The sequence below is a fragment of the Halictus rubicundus genome, chromosome 16 (genome assembly GCF_050948215.1).
Source record: "Halictus rubicundus isolate RS-2024b chromosome 16, iyHalRubi1_principal, whole genome shotgun sequence".
NCBI lineage: Eukaryota > Metazoa > Arthropoda > Insecta > Hymenoptera > Halictidae > Halictus > Halictus rubicundus.
Genome location: NC_135164.1, coordinates 2,266,406 through 2,282,740, shown reverse-complemented (window position 1 = coordinate 2,282,740; position 16,335 = coordinate 2,266,406). Strand labels below are relative to the sequence as shown.

The following is a 16,335-nucleotide window of genomic DNA, read 5'->3' as shown; positions in this document are numbered from 1 at the left end:
CTGAATAAAATAAATAGGAACAAATAATAAGGAATAGTTTACAGGAACTAGCGACACCTGTGATACTAAAATTTTATCATAGTAAATAAGCGTGTGCGTGAACTGTTGACACTGTATGAAAACAATGCAGAAAAATATTAGTTCAATTTAATTACAATACATTACTAAAATGTCAGACGAATCTGAATACGACGTAGAACCAGAAGAATTTAATATTTATAAACGAAAATACCAATTACTGTTAGATAGATGTGAAGTTTTGCAGCAGGTTCAAAAACAATTTTTGTAATCTTATCATCTCGTAATTCCTTTGTGCTTTCAAGCTTTCTTGAATTGTTTTCAATTGCAGGAGAATGAGAGGTTGGTTTACCGAATTCAACGAGTAAGGAAACTTCTTAAACGTACAAGGAAGGAAAAAAAGTTAGTTCGATTTATAGGTTATGTATTCAAACGTACCACTGAAATGCTATCTTTCGTAACAAAGTTATTCAAAACTAATTGACATTTAATTTAGCGGGTAATTATGTGCCAGTGATTTCATGTGATGCGTTTGGAAAAAATATTTCACGTGTTATAGATTTTTAATTGATCGTTTGGATCAACATGGTGATCGTTGGCGCGAAGCACCTATGGGAGTCCTTGAAGAAAATAATGTCTTCCAAGCCACGTCTAAACAAGAGAAAGGCGCTAAGGCCACTGCTCATAATTCTAAAGACGAAAGGACAAAGAAAGGAACTAAAAGAAAAGGTGCAAAAACTGATCCAAACGCGCCCAAAAGGCCAGCAAATCCATTCTTCCAATTCTGTCAAGAACAAAGACCTCGTGTGATGGAACGTTTAGCTGGGGAACCCGAACCAAGCAAACAAGAACTTACTAGGCAACTCGCAACTACTTGGAAATCTCTAAGCTCGGAAGATAAGAAAGTATGTATTTGAAAAACAGTTATTTACATTTGTGTATGTATTACAGCTTTTTTTAATCGTTACCATTGAAATTTTTTTAGGTATATTATGACATGTACGAACGATCCAAAGAGAAGTATGTTGCTGAAATGCAAATTTATAATAAAAAATCGGAAGACACACCAAATCAAATGTCTCTAAATATAACGTAGTATTTGTATTTAAGATAAATGTTATTTGTAAATACGTAATTTATCATCAAATATTTGCACATACACTAATATTTATGTATAGCAATCCCAAATAAAATATTATAAATAAGATTAACTCTGTTCATGTACTTTGATACATGAACATAAAGTCTTTTTTAAGGAAGAAACGTGTATTGTCAAATTAAAAATTTTGTATTAACAAACGGAAGATTATGTAAATGCTGTTGTCTCTTTTGTAACAGTAATAAATTTATGCTTTGAAATTATCTTTCTCTCGTCTAAGAAATGCCATGGTTTGAATTGGATCATTTTGTTCTGCATGTTCCATTACTGATTGTTCGTGTACCCTCATAAATGGATTTGTTAGTTTCTCTTCTAAAATAGTACTAGGTACTGTAGGCTGAAACTTTCCCCGCTGTACACGAACTGATTCTATCTTTTGAATGATGGCTTCATTTTGTGGTTCCACATGTTTTCCGAATTTCAAGTTACTTTCTGTGTACTCATGGCCACAATATACTTTCTGCAAAACATCCAAAATGTATTTTTTTTAAAGGTTACTATAAATACAAAAAGAAACTACTCCTTTCCCCTATTATGGCATACATTTTCGTAATGTAAGAAAATAAAAACATCATTTAGTACAAAGATGATGACTACATCTGATTTTACTCCAAAATATATTGTTTTACAAAATAAAAGTACCAAAGCAAAACAACAGTTAATCATTAACTAATTAATCGATTAAAAATGTTATGTATACCATAACTTGGAACAAAAGTAATTAGTATAACTGTATGCTTACAGTTTCATTAGGTAATGATCCCAAAACCTTTATAAGTGCTTTATACATTTGCTCTGCAGTACCTTCGAAGAACCTACCACAGCCGCCAGCAAAGAGCGTATCTCCTATTCGGTGATATCAATTACTTTTTAGAACACATAGATAAGAATATATTAATAAATACAATATATTTGTTTACCAGTGAATACTACTGGAGAATCTTGATCTCCTATAATATAATAACAGATATGTCCACTGGTATGACACGGTGTTGCAAGGCATTGGACTTTAAGCTCTCCAATATTGAAAGTGTCATCATGTTTTACTTTATTCGTAAGCGCTCCAATTCTATCATCACCACCATATACTTGCAAATTACCAATCTGCTTACATAATTTCTCATTTCCTCCAGCATGATCCCAATGATGATGGGTTGTTAAAACTTTTGTTAAATTCACATTATTTTGTTGAACAGCAGATATAACAGCATCAGGATCTACTGGATCAACAATTGCAGCTTCCTGTGTCGCTTCATCAATAATCTTTAAAGATGTTAAATAAAGATAAATAAGTGTTAATGGAACAATATAGGGATGATAAGGGATCAATGTAATACACACAAGATACATATAATTATCTTCAAGTGCTGGCAATATTTGAACTTTCATATTGGACTGTTGAATTAAAGCTGAAAGTCTATGTGATGCGGAAGAACCAAATGTAGATATAGTTTTTGCTAAAACAATAGACGAGATCAATTGGAAAGTGTATCTTATATCATAAAAAGTTATTGTACCAACAGTCTTGTATCAACTTAGTAATTTAAATCTCATTAGAAGTGCTAAAATCTTTGACTTATATTAGGTGAGTGCAAAAGTTTGTGTCCGATTTTCACCATTGATTTAAGTGCTGACTTGCAACCAATGAAGGTGTTGTTGTGTGTTTGGTGCGATTTCGAGGTAATAATTTTCTTCAAGCTTCTACCTCCTGGTGAAACAATTGCATTAAATATGTACTATGAGAAACTCACTAAGCTCAATGTGAAAATTCAAGAAAACTGCATGTCTGAAAGGGTTCAAGTGGGAAGTCCTCCGTCACCCACCATATTCCCTGATCCTTGATCTTTCAGATTCTAATATGTTTATGTCTCTATAGAATAATTTCGAGACCTTCAATCAAGATATCAATCAATACCTTCTTTGAAGAGACGCCACGCAGTTTCTATGAAAAAGGAATCCACCAGCTTGTAAAATGTTAGGAGACAATTGTAGAAACTGGTAGTGATTAATATAAGCGATTGATAAAACTGTTTACTTGAAATTATAACCTCTTCTGGTTTATCTTCAAATTGGGCATGAACTTTTGCACTCACTTAATAGTATATTCACAGTTAAAGATAAGATTAAGTGAACAGACACTGAAAACAAGTATCAATGAAATTGTAATATTACTATTATACACTTTAGGTTTACTTATATTATTAGGTTTATATAAAAAATAGAAAACGTTTCATATCAAATTTTCCCTTAAATTGTCTCAGTTTGCAGTAATAAATTTCTGAATTGCAAAACCATGTTATAACCCTGAAACATATGTTTCATATATTATATAATATTTATACCCAATAATCACATAATACTGTAGATAATTCATGAGATCATGAACATAAATTAATGTTGATTCAACATAATTTTATTAACACTCATTTCCAATAACCTAGGTATTTTCTTAATTTTATCTCTGACTGTACCTTAAAAGCATGCAATATTATGTTAATTAACATTTTTTGTAACTAAAAAAGATCTATTACTTAACGAATAATCACGAATTCGGTATTTAACATATAACATCTTACATTAGAATATATTTCATGCATAACTATCATAATTATCTAATTTAAAAAAAAATATATTCAGATTATATCGCTAATTTTCATAATACATACGGTAATAAAACTTAATAGAAAATCTTAATGACAATTAAATAAATTGAGTATAGGTTAATTATTGAAAGACGTATTGCATGAAACGACAAGAATATAACCAATGAAAAATATGTATGTACACGTAACGATAACGTGATAATTATATAGAAGACTGATAATAAAAATCTGGATACCCCTGAAGTATAGAGATGTTAATGTATTTTCAAGCCAAGGACTTGCACGAAATAGTGCGTTCAACATATTCGTTGATACAAATATTTACACTAGGTTACGGAAGGCTACTTGCCTTTTAACTACGTAGTTGTACTGCTCAGAAAAATGGTCGTAACTGATCTCACTGGAAGACGGGTGCAATATGCAATACAGTAATGTCGCGATTCCCGATATGTATAAGCGAAAAGCCGCTATACGAATGTATCTGTGAAAAAATGATCCCCACCACCGCGGGGTATACCCGTCAAGGGGGCGCGAAGCCCGAACGCCACAAAATTTAGCATGGATTAATGGCAATCAATGGATACAACTTACTATTGTCTCACTGTCACGTTGATGCCGATGATTTTTTGCTATATAGCTGGGCTCGACGCTGAGTGGCGAATGATCAAAGAATCTCGAGAAATATTGTTTCTGTAAAGTGTACACGATGTATGTGTGAAGTTTTAGACTCGAGGTCTTTATTTATATCGCGACACTACTGTACCGGCAACGGCAGTGGCAACAAGCAATAGGTTACATGCAGCACTATTTACATACATACGTATTTACGTTCATCGCTGTTGACATATGAATACATGTTATTATAATACATATTACATATGTATCGACGTTTTTACTTATCTATTAATACATTCTCCAATTATTTGTAATTGCTGATTTATGTAAATATTTTATAATTTGTTTACGATGTCTGCAAATAATTCGAAAGATGTTATAACAATAGATGATGATGAATACAAAGGTTTGTTTTTTAAATTTAAAATAAATGCGAAAAAATTTATTAAATGTATGAGATAAAGATAATATTACTTTTGTATTATTATAATAATTATAATAATTTAATTATTTTTCAGCTAATGAAGAAGATGAAATTGCTGCTATTGATTATGAATTGAAGCAGATTGAGAATGAACTACAAAATCTTGAAGATCGCAAGAAGATTTTAACTGAGCGCAAAGAAAAGTTACGGGACAATGTGCTTTTGAAGAAAAGTTTAGCCATATCAAGAAAAGATTGGAACAAAGAGACTTTTAGTTGGTCTAAGGATCTGAAGAAAGCTTTGAAAGATACTTTTAAAATTGAAAAATTAAGAGAATTGCAATTGCCGACTATGAACGTAACCATGTCGAAAGAAGATGTTATTTTAGTTATGCCCACGGGTGGTGGTAAAAGTCTGTGTTATCAATTACCTGCTGTCATCAGCAAAGGCATCACGATAGTGGTTTCACCACTGGTATCGTTAATGGAAGACCAGTTACATGGTTTACAAAAGATTAATGTGAAAGCTTTGATGTTGAGTGCAAAAAGTAATAAAGAAAATACAAAAACTGTAATGAATGCGCTTGTAGATAAGAAATCCAATCTCAAACTAATTTATGTTACTCCAGAATACATGGCAAAGTCTAATCGTTTCATGAGCAAATTACAAAAAGCTTTTGAGCTCAATCACCTAGAACGTTTTGCAATAGATGAAGTTCATTGTTGCAGTCAATGGGGACACGATTTTAGACCAGATTATAAATTCTTAGGAATTTTGAAATCTATGTTTCCAGGAATACCAATTCTTGGGTTAACTGCCACTGCTCCAGCAAAGATTATTGTAGACGTTCAAAAAATCTTAGATATTCAAGGTTGTTTAGTTTTAAGAGCTACATTCAATAGACCTAATCTATTTTACGAAGTTCGTCGTAAACCGGCAGAGAAAGAAACATGTTTAGCTATGATAGAAAATTTATTGAAAACTAGATTTAAGGACAAGTCTGGAATAATTTATACAACTACTATTAAAGATGCAGAACAATTAGCAACTGATTTGAGGGCATTAGGCTTGAAAGTTGGATGTTATCATGCGATGCTAGAGGCAGATTACAGATCAGAAGTATATTCGAAGTGGATATCTGGAAAATATCAAGTTGTAGTTGCTACTATTGCCTTTGGATTAGGTATTGATAAACCGGATGTACGATTTGTTATTCATCACTGTATTTCAAAGTCAATGGAGAACTTTTATCAGGAGAGTGGACGTGCCGGTAGGGACGGGAAGAAATCGGCTTGTATCGTGTTATATAGACTACCAGATATATTTAAGTTAAGCACAATGGTATTTCAAGATAAAGTTGGTTTACAGAATTTATATAAGGTATTAGCATATTGTTTAGATCAAGTTTCATGCAGACGCAGTTTAATTGCTACTCATTTCGAAGAAACTTGGAACAAAAATGATTGTGCCGAAATGTGTGATCATTGTAGAAAACCTAGTGACAAAAAAGAAATTAATATTGCACCATACTGTAGACAGTTATATCAAATACTGACTAAAGCAATACAGAGTGAAACAAGATTGACTGCCTTAAAACTTCTAGATGCTTGGTATGGTAAAGGTGCATCAACATTACGGGTGTCTTCTGTGCCAATACCAAAGTTTACAAGACAATCTGGTGAAGCTATAGTAGGACATTTACTTGTAAATGGTTATTTACAGGAAGATTTTCATTTTTCTGCATACTCTACGATATCATATTTGAAACGTGGAGCCAAAGCTGCATTGGCACTTGATAATAATCATGAAATACTTTTTAAATACGATTTACAATAATGTATATATTTGTAATAATTAATCGATGATATATTGTTTAATTTATGATAAGCCTTAACGAATACTTCTAAATTTCAATTATATCATTGGTTTTGTTTTAAAATACATGCGAACTTTAGCAACTCGAATCTCAATGAAAGAAAAACAAATTTTCGAATGGTAGAGATTTTATTTTATCAAGCTCTTTCTTTTTTTTTTACCATGCATCTTCAATGCTACTTGATTATACTTGGAATTTGCCGAATATACAATTTAATTACAATCTTTTAATTGTATTATCAAGACTACAGAAGATTATTGGCTCTTATACTGGAATGTTCTCAAAAATCAATAAAAAGTTCTCAATACAAATTTGCATTTTTAAATTGTATTAGATAATTTGAATTTTACTGCGTGCACTTAATTAGCGTTGTTCATATTTCATTTTTAAATGGTCTCAATGAATTGCAAAGTAAAAAATGTAAGATTATACTGGCTTATAATTCAAAGATTTGAAGACGTAGGAAAAAAGTGATTGAAATTTAATACGAAGAAAAAATCAATAAAAACAGTATATATAACGCTGAGGAACGGTATGTCGGTGGCTCGGATAGTAAGCCAACCACCAGGTTCACGATCAGATGGAAATATTGATCCTGGATAAGGGCATCTGTGTTCCGTCTGTTGGCAAACACGTTTTACCACACCATCCCCGAGCTCCGACTTGAGGTGATATTCGACAAAAAATTTGCTTGTTTCTAGAATTTCGACCGCGAACGCGACGCAATGGTGGTTTATTACAAGTGATCTTCGTATTGAATATCTAGTACTTTTAAACGTGCATTATTTCGTTACTTATAGTTTGATCATGCATATGTGCAAGGAATAGTGACGTGTCAACAATATCTTTTAAATTCATGTGTTCATTTAAAAGGAACATGGTTTCGTAATGTTATCTTGAGGATGTTGAACACAATGGAATCTCATTGGTCTCGGATTTTCATTAGAATTTGACGAAAGCTGAACAATATGTTACCCTCATAACAGAAGGGTGACTTCGTGCAGGTAGAGACCGAGAAGTCACCAATGTCTGATGCCTGATTCTCTATGGGTATAGAGCGTAGACATATTAGTTATTATTAGCTCTGTGTATGCATCGAGGCTAATTGGCGCGATAACGTTCGCGTACTGAAACGAGCAAACGGCAAGGGGAAACATTGTAGATTGCAGGAGAAGAAATCAGTTGGTCGTAATATTTTGATGCAGATTTATTCGCGCGCTTCAGCGTGACGAAGTTTGACCTCTGGCGTTTCCATATCATGCGGAAACATCAAAGTATTTAAGGAATGGAAAGTTAAATCCTATCGCATTGAAGCATTAAATCATACTGTGAAATCAAAATCGAATCAGACGGTATTTATTAGTGAGGAACTGATATCGTACACGATGCCTTGTAATCGCTGCTACGATCGTCATTTGGATCCTCTTACGATCCCGTGACGATTGAAAACCGCGAGACAATTAGTTGGCCATACTTATAGTGAAAATTCGCAATGATACTTTTGACTAATTAACTAAATGACCTGGACCCACCGATACGCTTCGAACGAAGATGCCTCTGCCGAATATCCTCAAGAAAGCGAGCAGCTATATTTTAGGAGATTGCAGTCAGGACAATCGTCGCACCGTGTACCAGGATGGAGAAGCGTTATTTTGTAAGAACAATGTCTGCGTTCATCCACCGACCTTGATGAGACAAAATTCTGATGTGGTACACCATCCTGGGTACATGGCGATCACCTGCAGGTTCAATAAGAATTCGAACATACCGACGTTGCATCTCAGTTGGATACCTAATAGTACTCTTCGTAAGCATCCCGCAACGTTGGAAAATATAAACGCGAAGAAACCCGATGATGCCGCGCATCGGGACGGCGAGACAGGCGGTCAACCTGCACAAATATCCGAAGAGAGCTGTAATTTGAAGCGTGACTATGAAAACACTAGCGAGAAGGTTGATGTTTGTTTGGAGGTGAAAGAACCCGTTAGTTGCGGAGATTGCGAACGTGTTTGCTCCGGCGGGTTTCCGCGAACCGCAGGACCAGGTCTCGATGACACCAAACTAAAGGACGATGACGAAGAACAGAATCACTTATGCGACGACAAAACTACAGCTTCATCGGAGGCCAAAGAAACGTCAAACGAATCTGGCGATTTCATCGAAAAAAGTGATCGATCTGACATTTCACCGACTGCGATACATGAAAAGAGCAATTGTAGTAGCGATTTAAATCGATCGTGTTCCGAGTCTGTGAACGAGGAGCGTGATGAAAGTCAAAATTGTAACGATGAAAAAAGTATAAAAATACAAGAGTATGATGGGAAAAGCATGGACGAGGAACTTAGATACCCCTATTATGATGATGGTAGTCTCAAGAGTCGTAGTATGTCGCTAACATCTACATGCAGCTTGTCTGTCGGTATGCCTTTCAAAAATGTCTGCAGTCTGTTAATAACACTGACAAATGTCAATACTTTAAATCACACTTATTATTAATGCATCAACTTTTTCAGGTGAGGAGGTCCCAACATGGATGAGGTCACCGGAACTTTTGGCTTTACAGCATAATCTTACGTTTCCTGAAAGTGCTACAGCTTCTCCTGTCACATTACGTAGAGCACATAGATGTAGACGGTTCTCTGTTGACCTCAGCGAAATGAGGTCCTTGAGGTTATTCTTCGCGGATCCAGCCTGTACCTCTGGTCAATTGGTAGTTGCAAGTAGAGAGAGTCAATATAAGATTCTGCATTTCCATCATGGTGGCTTAGATAGACTAGCAGCAATTTTACACCAGTGGCATCAATTGCTTTACCCAAGACTAAATGAGGATACCGAAGAAGGCCTGCCGTACAGGTACTGTTTATGTATTAATAGTATTCTGTCTGTTCTACATTAATAATAATTAAAACATTGTTTAGAAATAATATAGAATATAGACCATCTTATAGAACCGCAAAGTATACATGGTACATACTTCTTCTATTTCAGACATTTTATGGTGTGCCGACCAGAGGTAAGTCGTGATGAATTACATCCGGAAGAGGGACAGGTACCAATGATTACCTCGTTAGCATGGAAAGATTTATTGAATGAGAAAGGTCAGGTAGAAGATGATCTTGCACTTCGTAAAGGAATATTCTTTGGAGGATTAGAACCTGCATTAAGGAAAATTGTATGGCCGTTTCTCCTTCACTGTTATTCATATCAAAGCACCTACGAAGAACGGGAACAAATAGATGCCATTTTGAAACAAAAATATGAAGAAATACAAAAGCATAGAACAAACATGACTCCAAAACAAGCAGAACATTTTTTGCGGAATGTAGTGTGTATCGTAGAAAAGGATGTTGTTCGAACCGATAGAGGAAATCCATATTATGCGGGTGAAGATAATCCAAATATCGAAGTAATGAAGTACGTTTACGTTTACGTTTACATTTACGTTTACTATAACAATAAATTATAATTTACGATCATATCTGTATTATCGATATATTTCTTTGTTATAGGAACATTTTATTAAATTACGCAGTTTACAATTCTCGATTAGGATATACACAAGGGATGTCTGATCTATTGGCGCCGTTATTGGCTGAACTCAATTCTGAAATAGAAGCTTTTTGGTGTTTTGCTGGTTTAATGGAAAGATCTGTAACTGTATGCACGCCTACTGACGTTGACATAGACAGAAACTTGTGTTATTTAAGGGAATTAGTTAGAATAATGGTACCAGACTTTTATGCGCACCTTCAAAAACATACAGATGCCTTAGAACTTCTGTTTTGTCACCGATGGATACTTCTGTGAGTAATTAATTCTATAGTTACTATAACGGCAATCGTAAATAACTTGATGCCACATACAATATGTATTATGTCTTTTACAGGTGTCTAAAACGAGAGTTTCCAACCGAAGTAGCGTTAGTAATGTGGGAAGCATGTTGGGTAAATTATTTAACAGATCATTTTCATCTGTTTCTTTGCCTTGCTGTAATATGTGTATACGCAGATGACGTAACAGCGCAAGACCTTAGAACAGATGAAATGTTGTTATATTTTAGTTCTTTAGCCATGTATATGGACGGAAATCTCATATTGAGAAAGGCTAGAGGCCTACTGCATCATTTTCGTCAGCTTGTTCGTCTACCTTGTACATTAGTAGGACTTTGTCGTCCGTACGGTCCAGGAATGTGGGATTGTACCCATGACCCTGTCATAGAATGTGTGGGTCATGAAATTGCATCGTGCCCACACTTGTTATTGCAATCAGTATACGGCCGTACTTTTAAATGCTGTTCTTATGTGAAATAAATGTTACAAAAACTTCAGTTGACTAACGTGCTGTGAGTAACAACACAAGATGATGAAAGTAATGTTTGACTCTTGAACTAGGTATTTGTAAGAAATTCTTAATCAATTTAACATAACAAGAATTATTATCACGTTCTGATTTGCATATCTTCTCAGTTTACAAATACTGATTTAAGTAAAGATTAAAAAGATATCTGATATCCAATGTTTTACAATATCAACAACAGCTCCTACAAAAAACGTATTCTGTACTGAACAATTAGATGTTATAGAATTCGTATGATCATAACGAGTTCTGATCAAAAACCTGTAGTACAATTAAAGACTGATGACAAAAGGAGAATGGAGTAGTACAAGCAGCCTAGCTTTCTATATCTCCAAACAAAACAGAAAGCTTTTCATCATATGAACATATTTATAAAATATAATTAACAATGTATCATTTAGCAGCTTGGTACAGATTTTATGAACCTCGATCTGAAACTAAAATCTAATCTGACATCAGCAAACTAAATCAAATATTACTTGATATACATGCCACAAAAATATTTATTACGTATTTGTTCAAATTTCTTAGTCAATTAACTACATACGTGTTCACCTTGTGATATTCATTTGTATGATGTATAGTTAATGTTTGTTATACAAAACAATTTTCAAGTTACTGTTAATTGCACACATTTACTATACACATTGTATCATTTTTATCACATTTCATATTTATCCTTAAACGCATCTAATTTTTTACAAATAGAAAATCATGGTAAAATTGTAAGGTTAATCTATATAAGTTCATATACAAGTACCTCACTGAACATATTTTTATGTTTTCCAACTGAAAGTGTATTCATCCGTTTTATCTAATTGCTCCTAACAAATTAATAATATAAAATAAGAGTACTTTTTTAAATAATATATTTTTTTTTAATAATAAATTATATATATTTAACAATTTCCAGTAAAATTGAAAAACTTGATACAAATAATTCAGTACTTTTACTGTGCCACTTTATGTTGTTAAAGTATTACAGAGAAATCTATTTGTGTTGAAAATTGACTGCACGTCTAACTAAAATATAAATGAACAGAAATATGTATATACATATAAAAATAAATTGAAATAAGCTTATATAATTATTTGTTCATCTTTACTTATTTATTCTTAGAAAATATATGTATACATATTTGATTTGCTATATATTACACTTATACAGGTACATGGTATGAGAGGCATATTGTGAATACTTCATTGGCAGTTTTACACATACCATGTGTCAAAATATGTTCTACAATATTCAAATTATATTTATTTGATTAATAACATTCATTCAGTTAATTTTATTCTTGTGTGCGCAATGTAAATTGAACATAAATTCTAGATCATACAACCGACAACTTTGTTTTTCTATTAATAAAAAACACAAAATAGGCCATCCATTTTTACACCGACTGCACATATCAATTACAAACCTATTCTTTTAACCTTCATACAGGCTAATAGTGAATGAATCATTAGTTTTTGGCTACAAAGTATCGCGTATTTGAAAGACATTATGTATACAGTAAAAACTGTATTAACAATTATATATACCAAATAAAAAATATAAAAAATCAAAGAATATATCATACAAAAGTTAAATTAAGCTTACGCTTTTGGCTCATACAATGATTAATCTCAACTTCTACCAGTGTATTGTCATTTTACTGTGACACATTGTGCCACATTATTGTTATTATTATTATTATTATTATTATTATTATTATTATTATTATTATCATCATTATTATTATTATACTTTCTTACAACAGAAAAAGGATGACTTTTGACAGCGGTGCCAAAAATACTAAAAGTATTGGATATTGGATCTAGAAAGTCTGGACTTCTAACACATTATAAGGCAACCACATACATATAATGGTCAAAAGAGTTTCTGTCATGGATCATAATTAGAAATTCAGTAATAGATGCTTTTGGGAATGAATTTGGGATTAATTTGATTGAAGAGAAGCTTCTAGTATCATGTGGCAATGACAGAACTATCAAACATATCGAAATTGCTTGTCTAGTCAGTCTGGCGATATAATTTGTTATATTAGTATAGTGCTGTATTGTCTTGTACTCTAAACAGCAAGTATAAGATAATTGTTTAAAAATATTTTTCATTTGTAATAAGTTATTAAAATTATAACTTGAAATTTCACGCATATTTTTGCATAAAATACTAACATAATCTGAAGTATGCTTATTACCGTAAATAATTCAGTCTCCAATTCATTAACATTTTATACACGCACTAGATTTTCAATAATTCAGCATCATTAAGTAATCCTTTTTCTTCATTCTCTTTTCGATTTTATACTTAAAAAATCTTCATTATAACTTTACACCTATATCCTTGAAGTGTATTTGCATAAAATTGACAGACACTAAAATCATACAAGCAATGGACCAAATGATGACAAAAATGAGCCAAAAATTACTAGAGAATGGACTTGCAAATTTATTTACAACACCCAGGCCTATCACTTTGTTTGTTTTCTGTCTGGCATAATACACCAAAAAGGTTGGAATCAAATACTGAATTCCAGCTCCAGCATATGATCCAGTGATTCCGACTAATATTGATAAATCTTTGGTGCACATTGCTATCATATATGGTGGCAGTACTGCTAGTATTGGTAAGACTAATTTACGGAGACACAAATAAGATGAATCCTCATTGAGGAACAAAGATTGTAAATTATTTCTAAGAGTAATAGCTATAATGGGGAAGCTAGTACTCAACGTAAATACTGGAAACAATGCCAAAAAATATTCTATAAGAATAATAAAAATATTATTACTTTTGGAACAGTCTCCAGATCCGCGAGGGCTAAAGTCTAGCGTATAAAGATCATCTAAATGTTCAAAAGCAAATGCTCCAGTTAATGCTAATAAAAGATAAAAACACGCTATTATGAAATAATCCAATGCCAAAAATCGAGTTAAAGTAGCTTTGTTTGCAATTGGAGCCACCAAAGCTGGTAAAGAATGATGACACATAAAAGAATAAATGCAGGCACCGAATAAACTAGGTATACCTGAAAGATTGTATTAGATTGAATTATTTTACTTATATAAGCAGATTTTCGTCAGTATATAACCAGATATTCGTCAATTGTATAAACAAACATATGCTTACCAACAATATTTGCTGCTGAAGGATTCCCTTGTGCACCGTGAATAATTAAATTTTTTAAAGCATATGCAATCATGATAGTAAATGCCAGCCATCGCATTGTTGATGTTAGTAGTTGGAGATATTTAGTTTTTTGAATATTGAAGAACACAAAGGGTCCCAATAAAAGAACAAACATGCTCTGAAAATAGTATTTGTCTTGTAGCATAAAACTATATAAAAAATGTAGACTGTAGACTATGCTTTATATGTATAATGAAACATACAAGAAATATCCTATATGCACCAAATCGGTTCAGAGTAAACGCTTCCCAACAAATTTCAGTATCTGGTATTGTATCGTTGCATGTCAGATTGGCTGGTTGATAAGTGCAAGCGACATTAGCCAGGGTCTTGGCAACAGCTGCTCCATAAATACTTAAATCTCCGTAAAGATAAATAGCAAAACACAAATAAAAAAGGGCTGTACCAAACTTATTGAAAAAAATTGATGCCATTTGTCCCATTTCTATTTTATCACGAATTACGTAATATCTGTAGGTCATGTCTGCTTGATCAGGACTAGTTGAAAACGGTGTAACAAGTGGAGTATCTTCAGAGTCTGAATTCGAAGGACCATGTTCGCCTAATGTTTGAAGAACCTAGAGTTAAAAAATGAAGAACATTATAATCTATTCTAATTAAAAATCTACATTGAATAAGTATTTGAAAAAGGCAAGAAGCAAAAAGATATACACATAGTAGAAGTCAATAAAAAAACATCTAAAAACCTCGGATTCGGATTCGTTGAAAGGTGAATCTTGAGATAAACATACACGTTTTCGATGTTGAATGTGCCGCCAAGTTACTATGGCATTAGCAGATGCCATTACCTCAATAACAAATGTTACCGTGATAAAGCTACAAATATGAAATAACATATAAGTATATTTGTAATTAACATATCTGTGGTTGTTAGACCAAAAAATCACATCTTATCACGTCTTATATGTATATCTTATATATCTAATTATGCTAATCTTCAGAAAGTTTGTCTATAAACTTAATATCCAACAAATACAGAGCAATGAGATCCATTTTGACCCAAACCCAAAGCATACATTTATATTAAAGTACAGTAAAATAAAGTTTGGTAATAGTATACCTTATAAAGGCTAATATTAAAATAATACTTAATCCCAGAGCCCATCCTGCTCTGCTGAAAACAGCAGGTAATGTCAAAGCTCCTGTGCCAACAATTAGATTGAAAACATATATCAGACCAACCTGAAATAATGTATGGATGTATGAAACTTTATATACTATAAACAAAACGGTTATAAAATACAAATAAATGATTTAATTAACAGATAAGAAAAGCTTTGTTTATGATCGCAGGTTAATAACCTAAAATGAGATTACTAAATAGCTTACCCATGTTGAATATTGGTCGCTCGAATATTGTTCAGGCATCTCGATTCACGTTATAAATTAAAATGAATCAGTCTGCTCGAGATGCCGTCCACCGCTGTTGTATATGTCATTGACTCAACTATCGTTATGTACTTTTCCAGAAATGATTGGAGAGCAACTATTTACAACTACATACGCTGGGATCACACAATACCAGAGATTGTTCCTCTTCTTTTCGATTTGAAATTTGTTCTATCGAAGACCCGAACAGTTAATGTACAACATTTTCATAGACTTTATGTTAACATCTCTTCTACAAGAATGTAAAATTATTCGTTCATTATAAAGAAAATACATCGATCAAAATTTGAATTTAAATTCGTATCAGTTGTTCGATCCGACCATCCGATTGTCTGTGACCTGTGACCTGTGACGCGCTGTGATTGTGAGTAGTCCAGGCGAATTGTGCTGCCATCTACTCACATTTAAAACGCACTTTGCAAATGACAAATCTATGTGAACAATCAAAAATCTAAAATAAATAAATCGTATACTGTTATATATCCAGCATTGATAGATATATGTAAATAATTATATTTTATTCACATTTATGTTCATATTTCTAGCATTTCCCAATAGCTCTAATTCAGATTAAATGTTTATGATTTGTCTTCACAGTCCTCACTCGATTATATATTCTTTTACGTAAATGTATAAGTATTACAGAGAAACAATACTCGACAATTTGATGTGGTGTTT

The 16,335-nt window shown here is 32.8% G+C and overlaps 5 protein-coding genes across 9 annotated transcripts; 3 read left to right on the top strand and 2 right to left on the bottom strand.

Annotated features, from left to right (window-relative positions):
• The first annotated feature begins 58 nt into the window (after positions 1-58).
• On the top strand, positions 59-1,214 carry LOC143362114 (uncharacterized). Its single transcript, XM_076801989.1, has 4 exons — positions 59-268; positions 350-420; positions 578-923; positions 1,004-1,214. Exons 1-4 carry the CDS (start codon positions 170-172, stop codon positions 1,112-1,114), a joined length of 627 nt encoding a protein of 208 aa, XP_076658104.1. The 5' UTR covers positions 59-169; the 3' UTR covers positions 1,115-1,214.
• LOC143362111 (hydroxyacylglutathione hydrolase, mitochondrial-like) lies at positions 909-4,326 on the bottom strand. Of its 3 annotated transcripts, none has more exons than XM_076801977.1 (5): positions 4,130-4,326; positions 2,519-2,634; positions 2,098-2,440; positions 1,920-2,023; positions 909-1,637 (listed from the first exon to the last, which is right to left on the bottom strand). In XM_076801977.1, exons 2-5 carry the CDS (start codon positions 2,564-2,566, stop codon positions 1,365-1,367), a joined length of 768 nt encoding a protein of 255 aa, XP_076658092.1. In that variant the 5' UTR covers positions 2,567-2,634; positions 4,130-4,326; the 3' UTR covers positions 909-1,364. The 3 variants fall into 3 exon arrangements, with proteins under 3 accessions (XP_076658092.1, XP_076658091.1, XP_076658093.1); XM_076801976.1 differs by having other exon boundaries at positions 4,017-4,136; XM_076801978.1 differs by lacking the exon at positions 4,130-4,326 and adding an exon at positions 2,929-3,796.
• A 49-nt stretch (positions 4,327-4,375) lies between these two features.
• On the top strand, positions 4,376-6,943 carry LOC143362101 (ATP-dependent DNA helicase Q1). The gene is made up of 2 exons (XM_076801950.1): positions 4,376-4,801; positions 4,914-6,943. Exons 1-2 carry the CDS (start codon positions 4,747-4,749, stop codon positions 6,653-6,655), a joined length of 1,797 nt encoding a protein of 598 aa, XP_076658065.1. The 5' UTR covers positions 4,376-4,746; the 3' UTR covers positions 6,656-6,943.
• A 328-nt stretch (positions 6,944-7,271) lies between these two features.
• Positions 7,272-12,778, top strand: Tbc1d16 (TBC1 domain family member 16). Its single transcript, XM_076801941.1, has 5 exons — positions 7,272-9,114; positions 9,209-9,548; positions 9,684-10,109; positions 10,205-10,498; positions 10,582-12,778. Exons 1-5 carry the CDS (start codon positions 8,247-8,249, stop codon positions 11,003-11,005), a joined length of 2,352 nt encoding a protein of 783 aa, XP_076658056.1. The 5' UTR covers positions 7,272-8,246; the 3' UTR covers positions 11,006-12,778.
• A 144-nt stretch (positions 12,779-12,922) lies between these two features.
• Positions 12,923-16,002, bottom strand: LOC143362103 (transmembrane protein 104 homolog). Of its 3 annotated transcripts, XM_076801955.1 has the most exons (7): positions 15,773-16,002; positions 15,598-15,691; positions 15,329-15,450; positions 14,955-15,084; positions 14,451-14,825; positions 14,188-14,365; positions 12,923-14,086 (listed from the first exon to the last, which is right to left on the bottom strand). In XM_076801955.1, exons 2-7 carry the CDS (start codon positions 15,634-15,636, stop codon positions 13,380-13,382), a joined length of 1,551 nt encoding a protein of 516 aa, XP_076658070.1. In that variant the 5' UTR covers positions 15,637-15,691; positions 15,773-16,002; the 3' UTR covers positions 12,923-13,379. The 3 variants fall into 3 exon arrangements, with proteins under 3 accessions (XP_076658070.1, XP_076658069.1, XP_076658071.1); XM_076801954.1 differs by having other exon boundaries at positions 15,598-16,002; XM_076801956.1 differs by having other exon boundaries at positions 15,000-15,084; positions 15,598-16,002.
• Between the last annotated feature and the right edge of the window lie 333 nt (positions 16,003-16,335).

Excerpts from the sequence above, each read along its gene's own strand:
- LOC143362114 (XM_076801989.1), top strand. The coding sequence starts at position 170 with ATGTCAGACGAATCTGAATACGACGTAGAACCAGAAGAATTTAATATT. Across the intron at positions 269-349 it reads GATGTGAAGTTTTGCAGCAG|GAGAATGAGAGGTTGGTTTA; the intron begins GTTCAAAAACAA and ends TTTCAATTGCAG. Across the intron at positions 924-1,003 it reads TAAGCTCGGAAGATAAGAAA|GTATATTATGACATGTACGA; the intron begins GTATGTATTTGA and ends AAATTTTTTTAG.
- LOC143362111 (XM_076801976.1), bottom strand. The coding sequence starts at position 4,083 with ATGTTGAACGCACTATTTCGTGCAAGTCCTTGGCTTGAAAATACATTA. Across the intron at positions 2,441-2,518 it reads AAGATAATTATATGTATCTT|ATTATTGATGAAGCGACACA; the intron begins GTGTGTATTACA and ends ACATCTTTAAAG. Across the intron at positions 2,024-2,097 it reads TTCTCCAGTAGTATTCACTG|GAGATACGCTCTTTGCTGGC; the intron begins GTAAACAAATAT and ends ATCACCGAATAG.
- LOC143362101 (XM_076801950.1), top strand. The coding sequence starts at position 4,747 with ATGTCTGCAAATAATTCGAAAGATGTTATAACAATAGATGATGATGAA. Across the intron at positions 4,802-4,913 it reads AGATGATGATGAATACAAAG|CTAATGAAGAAGATGAAATT; the intron begins GTTTGTTTTTTA and ends ATTATTTTTCAG.
- Tbc1d16 (XM_076801941.1), top strand. The coding sequence starts at position 8,247 with ATGCCTCTGCCGAATATCCTCAAGAAAGCGAGCAGCTATATTTTAGGA. Across the intron at positions 9,549-9,683 it reads GAAGAAGGCCTGCCGTACAG|ACATTTTATGGTGTGCCGAC; the intron begins GTACTGTTTATG and ends CTTCTATTTCAG. Across the intron at positions 10,110-10,204 it reads CCAAATATCGAAGTAATGAA|GAACATTTTATTAAATTACG; the intron begins GTACGTTTACGT and ends TCTTTGTTATAG.
- LOC143362103 (XM_076801954.1), bottom strand. The coding sequence starts at position 15,636 with ATGCCTGAACAATATTCGAGCGACCAATATTCAACATGG. Across the intron at positions 14,826-14,954 it reads TCAACGAATCCGAATCCGAG|GTTCTTCAAACATTAGGCGA; the intron begins GTTTTTAGATGT and ends TTTTAACTCTAG. Across the intron at positions 14,087-14,187 it reads TTCAGCAGCAAATATTGTTG|GTATACCTAGTTTATTCGGT; the intron begins GTAAGCATATGT and ends ACAATCTTTCAG.